The 6,000-nt window shown below is 44.7% G+C and overlaps 1 protein-coding gene across 2 annotated transcripts in view; it reads left to right on the top strand.

Moving 5' to 3' along the window:
• The first annotated feature begins 393 nt into the window (after positions 1 to 393).
• The window catches only part of LOC101701954 (low-density lipoprotein receptor-related protein 2-like), a 48,516-nt gene continuing 42,909 nt past the window's right edge, over positions 394 to 6,000 (top strand). The window contains exons 1-4 of one of the 2 annotated variants that reach the window (XM_087217221.1): positions 394 to 771; positions 2,654 to 2,728; positions 4,559 to 4,678; positions 5,068 to 5,307. In XM_087217221.1, coding sequence (XP_087073347.1) covers positions 693 to 771; positions 2,654 to 2,728; positions 4,559 to 4,678; positions 5,068 to 5,307 — 514 coding nt within the window. In that variant the 5' untranslated portion in view covers positions 394 to 692. Of the gene's footprint in view, positions 772 to 2,653; positions 2,768 to 4,558; positions 4,679 to 5,067; positions 5,308 to 6,000 lie in introns of both variants that reach the window. The other variant, XM_087217220.1, reaches the window with a different exon arrangement.

Here is a 6,000-nt window from a genome sequence, read left to right as displayed (position 1 = left end):
CTAGTCTATGTCCAGATGTTTGAAAGGAGAGTGACATTCTTCAGGGCTTTTGTTGTTACTCCTGGTTGGCTAATCACCATCCCAAGAGGACAATGTCAGAAGAGCTGTTGTCACACACACCAGGTTATGGAAGGCTTGATTTTACCTAGGCGAGGAGAAGACAGGAGGCAGAGAGCCAGTAGTCAAAGGGAACAGCCCCCAGTTTTTGGAGTTGTTAAGCCCTTGCTTTTTAAAGTGGGGCCAGCGGCCCGGCCACAGAGGCCACAGCCAGGAGTGTGCTGGACATAAACTCTCAGGTCCTGCTCCAGACACGCGAGAGCAGAATCTCAGGTGGTTTGTGTGAACATAAGTGTCGCTGACCACTCCTCTCTTGTTCCTGTCTGGCAAGAGTCTGGCAGGAGTGCTGAGTGTCTGCTGTCCCATTGGAGGGGTGGGGACGCAGAGTGCCAGCCACACCTCACCACTAGAGACAGACGCGAGAGCGACGCGGTTTCCCCCAGCCAGCCCACGTCTTTCCCGGGCAGGTCACCCAGGAGTCCGCTCAGCGGTTGGCACCCGGGGCCTTCCCACTCCTCCACTCTGCCGTCTCGAATCAGCCCGCCCCAGAGGCACTGCGAGCCTCTCTGCTCCTCCCTCCAGCTCTTTCCCCGGCGAGCGCGACTCCAGCGCCCGGTCCGGTCCCCTCTCCAGCCATGCTTCGCTGCAGGCTCCTTCTCCTCCTTGAACTGATACTGGGGGCTGAAGTGGGCAGCGCTGGGGGCTCCAGGACTGGTAAGTGGGGCGCGCGCGAGGAAGGGACCGTGCTTCGCCCTGCAGGGTGGGGCGGGGGTGGCGAACTTTGTTCAGTGTCTGCTGCGGCTCAGCTGCTCGCTGTGGGCACTGTGGGGGCAGGCGGTGACGAGCCGGGCACCCTCTCCAGATGTGCTCCCCACTGCGCAGCTGACGGGTACCCAGGACGCAGCAGGGCGAGGATGAGCCTCCCTGGGGGAGCCTCCCTACAGGGTTCTCCCCGCGCGTTCCAGGCTTGCGGCAGTGGAGGCGAGATGAGTTCGGAGGAAGAGCTCGGTTTCTTTCCTGCACTGCACAGCCCAGCAGGAGAAGAGCGCCCTATCCACCCCACCCCATCCCACTGCCCACCTCCACCAGACCCACCCTCTCTCCATCCCGCGCTCTTTTTTCCTTGAAGTTCAGTCTCCCTAAGGTTCCCTTTCTAACCCTGGTCTCTTACTTGCCCGCCGCCTGGGTTCTACAGACACCACTCTAGCCTCTTGGAGGGCCAGCACCTCAAAGGAAAAGGTGTCTCACTCCAAAAGCAGCCCGGGAGGAAAGGGTGCCGGGGCCCAAAGTGCACTTAGGACCCCACTTTCTGCGACACCTGTTGATGCCACTTGGGTACTGGCAGATGTCAATGCAGGGTGAGCTGAGTGTGGGTGCCAGGAGGCTGAGACACGCGGGCTTCCCAAGGGGTGAAGTATGTGGCTTGTGATTTAGCCAGGCATAGGAGGGGCCTAAGATTTGTGAATCCACCTGCAGGATTATTACTCCCCCAGGACCGGTGTTCCTGATGTCCCCACCTCACGAATGGAAAACAGGTTTGAAGTCATCTTAAACTTTTGCAGACTTTTTTCTTTTTTGATCATGGTACTGTTAACCATGTTGGAGGAGGAGGTGTAAACACATAAATAAATTTCTTACATATTTACGGCAAGCACTTATCTCAATTTGAAGTTTGAAATGAATCTGCAGATAATATGTAGAATCCATATGCACGTGTGGTCCCCAGAATGCAAATCACAAGGGCAAAATGTTGCTCAAGTTGTGACTTAGCTAATGGTGAGAGTCTCTAAAGGGTGACTGCGGCCCTCATTGGGAACCTTTGGAAGGGTCTGTTAGTAGAGGTAGCAAAAAGAGTTCTAATGCCAGGCAGCTTTGTGCTCATTTATCAACTTTAATTACAAAATATGGTGGATATATAAATTTAAAATTATTACAGTTAAAGACACACTTTAATTAATGCCTCTCAAAACATTTCCCCTTGTTTTGAATACACTTATCTCAAACACACCTGTCTCTTGTTCTTGCCATTTTCTGAAGCAGTTCTGAAAGTCCTCTTTCATGAGACTTCAGTTGCACCATCACGGCTGTTTTGATGCCCTGAACTGATTCAAAAAATTTATCTTTTATGGTCATTTTGACTTTGGGGAAGAGCCAGAAGATGCATGGTGTCAGACCTTGTGAATAAGGTGGATGAGGACATACTGTAAGGTTTTTATTTCACAGAAATTGCTGTTAACTTCTGAACTTGTAAGTATTCATACTTAGAGCTTTTGAGACTGAACCAAGTTGGAAGAATTAAGAACTCATGTCTTTTGAAGCAATATTGTGAATGTCCCTCCACTGTAACAAGAAAACAGTAAGACATACAACAAGGCCTGAGCAACAACTCTGTGACATCAAGAAACAACTGGTTACCAAGGAATGTCACAAATGAGCCCACATGGGTTTGGGGGATATTAAATCCCCCTAGTGTTCTCCTAGGAGTTAGCTGAAGGAAGATCTTTCAAAGTGACCTTTGCCATTTACCTTGGAAAGGTGCAGTCTTGTCCCTTCAAAGCTAGGAACTCTCATGGCCCTTCTTCATCATCCAATGCAGATGGAAGAGAATGCAACATGACTCAGCAAGCTGCATGTGGGGACAGATGCATCCCTGTGGCCTGGCTCTGCAATGGTGAGCGAGAGTGCCCCGATGGGACTGATGAGCAGTGTGGTAAGCATGTCGTAAGACTGTACTATGAATCTGGCCCTGATTGTCAAATATAGGTAGGGCATCCCTAGTCTGAAAATCCAAAATGCTCCAAAATCTAAAAGTTTCAGAGCACCAACATGACACTACAAGTGGAAATTTCACACCTGACCTCATATAATCAGTCGCAGTCAAAATGCAGGTGCTCTAAAAATAATATATAAAATTACCTTCAGGCTATATATCTAAGGTACATATCTACACAAAACATACATGAATTTGGATTTAGATTTGGGTTCCATCTCCAATATATTATGTAGGTGCAAATATTTCAAAAATTTTAAAAATCTGAAACATGAAAAGCTTCTGTTCCCCAGCCTTTCAGATAAGGGATACTCAGCCCATGCTTGGTTATCCACATCCATTTGTATGGTGTTTACCCTTTGAGGGTCTATTCAAACATGGTAAGTGTTCTGGCCTGTTGCAGGCTCAGTGGGTAAGGCAGAGATGTGTCTACAAGTGTTGGCAGCATTATTGTCATAATAAAGCCCATACCTTCAATTTAGTACTAACAACTAGCACTGTTACTCAAAGCTAATTAATTCAGTTTCCTCTATAGAGAACCCCTTGTAGATCTGATGTCTACAATTTCTTTCATATACACTCAACTAGTTCAACTTTTTACTTAGAAATTTTATACAACCAAAAAGCCACTTTGCAAATTGAACATAAAGGAAATTAAAAATCCAAAGCCAAGTCAAAGATTTAGCAAATGTCTTGCTGAAATTAAGCTCAAGTACTCTGTGTTCAGAGTGCCCAAAGGCCCTGAAAGGTCACCTGAGCCCAAATATATGCAGAAAGCTTCTTAACAGATGATTCACCTCCTTGTGCCATGCGTATGGAAGGGAGAAAAATGTCTTCATGAAAGGAGAAAAATCCTGAGGTACTTAGTGAATACTACATTCCTTTTCTTTACACCATATACCTATTCTTGAGTGGTCATTTACTGTGACTAATTTAACATGAAATATTTAATATTGAAACATATTAGGGGATGGAGGTGTAGCTCATTGGTAGAACACATGTTTAGTGTGCATGAGACCTTGATGCAATCCCAAACACCACAACAAAACAAAACCAAGCATGTAGTGTAATAGGTTGGAAGAAACTTTTATGCTTGTAGAAATACCTTGTTCTGTGCCCCATGTAAATTGTGCCCTAGCTTTCCAAATATTATTGCTTCTGTCAAGTGCAAGTACTTGAAGATGGATCTAAAACAAAAACTAACAGTTTCCAGGTTGTCTTAAATGTTAATATAGCCTCGACATCAAAGTAATTCAAAGAAGTAAACCTATAAAACTACCCTGGCCAATGTAGTGACCACTAGCCACTTATGGGAGCTTGCATTTATTGATGAAATACTTTAAATTCAAATACAATTTATATAAAATCAAATTCTATCATTTCAAGTGCTCAATAGTAACATGAGACTAGTAGCTTGAGTTTAGGGTGAACAACATGAAATATTTTGGTTGTCAAAGAGAGATGTACTGGACTATGACATTCTAGGATCATGGTGAGGAAGGTTAGTGCTATCAGGTTTCTGGGTGACTGTGTCTTGGAAAGCGGAGGTATTGTGTGATAGTGTCAGCAGAAGCTTGAAAACATCAAGCAAGTTCAGGGCTGACTCAGGTGGCAGATTGAGAAGTCATGATTTCTTTGCTATTTAAAGTACATAATATGCAACCCAAATCGAAAAACTCAGAAACTTGTCTTTCTTTCTGCTTCTTGTTGCACTCTGCCACTGGCCTACAGAGGAACCATGTGGAGGACACCGGCAAGCCTGGCAGTGTGACGATGGGACATGTATTTCCATCCACTGGCTTTGTGATGGTGCTGGTGACTGTTTAGATGGCTCAGATGAGGTTAATTGTGGTATGTATAGCTTACACTTAATGTCTCACCATCTTCTCTCTGTTTATTAGCAGCATTTATTAGCAGCAACACTATTAAGTGAAACAAGCAAGTCATTAAGTGACTTTATGCCACCCGTGCCAAACCCAGATGTTACACTGTGTCTAGTATTATAAGAGACTTTTTATAACCCCCTTCACTGTTTTCTCAAAACACTGTAACCCAAAATAAAAGTCATTATTGGCTTTATTAATTTATTTGGGATAAAAATTTAGTCTCCAATGGTTAGTCTTCTTTTAATTCTCAGTTTTCTATAAATTTAGTCTATAAGCAAACCACAAATACCCATATGGAGAAGCAGGTCTATAGTACAGCAATTCTGTCTCACCAAGCCAACTCTTGCCTCTCAGAGAGAATGACGGCATGTCCAGGCCAAAAAGTCCAGTGCCTAGGAACATCTGAGTGCCTGGATGCTTGGGAACTCTGTGATGTCCATCAGGACTGTAAAGATGGGTCCAACAAAGCACATTGTCCCCAGAGCCACTGCCTCGCTGGGCAGTGGCAGTGCCAGAACAAGGTGTGTGTCATGGAGAGCTGGAAGTGTGATGGTATCAACCACTGTGGTGACGACTCAGATGAGGAAGCCTGTGGTGAGTCTGGCTACCCTACTTGTGTTTCAAGGGCAGGTTGTACTATGGGGGCTGGTTTTTGCAAGTTGCAATTTAATTCCTACAACAGAGACTGCCATCCTATATTTAAAATCAGGATGTTTCTTAGCAATAGCCCACATGAAGTTATCCATGGAAATATAAAGTGGTGCTTGGATAGAAATTCTTGCAGTGGATACTCTGAGCATGGCTGAGAATGTTCTCACTATTTAATTATGGTCAATCTGTAGAACAACCAACACAAGTCTGTGAAGGAGGCCTACTGCCAGATGATGCCCACCCTTGTGTAGTGAATATGGAAGGGGACAATTCCTCATTAAGGGAGGATTCCCCTCTCTGCAAAAAACTCGGCAGGAGCTACATTTCTGTTGACCTTATACACATAATACAGTGGTTCCTCTGCCTTCTTGGTGAACCATAATCCCATTCCATCTTTTTTAGAGTTAAGTCTACAATATTTAATGTATTTAGAGTTTAATTGTTTTTAATAAGGTGGGAACTAGTTTCTCAAGAGAATAGTTTTCGAAGTCAAATGGTAGCTGACTGTAATACTATTTCAACTACAACCATTTAATACTAGACCAGTCAATTTTAATACTGTTTAAGCTCAGTGCCCAGAAGTCTCAATGTTTTCATGATCAAGTCACAGGTCCTAATCCCCTAAAAAAATCTGTG

This window comes from Heterocephalus glaber, unplaced genomic scaffold (genome assembly GCF_053883595.1).
Source record: "Heterocephalus glaber isolate CG9 unplaced genomic scaffold, H.glaber_assembly_v1.0 deba00001461, whole genome shotgun sequence".
Lineage (NCBI taxonomy): Eukaryota > Metazoa > Chordata > Mammalia > Rodentia > Bathyergidae > Heterocephalus > Heterocephalus glaber.
This window is presented reverse-complemented; position numbering and strand designations above follow the sequence as displayed.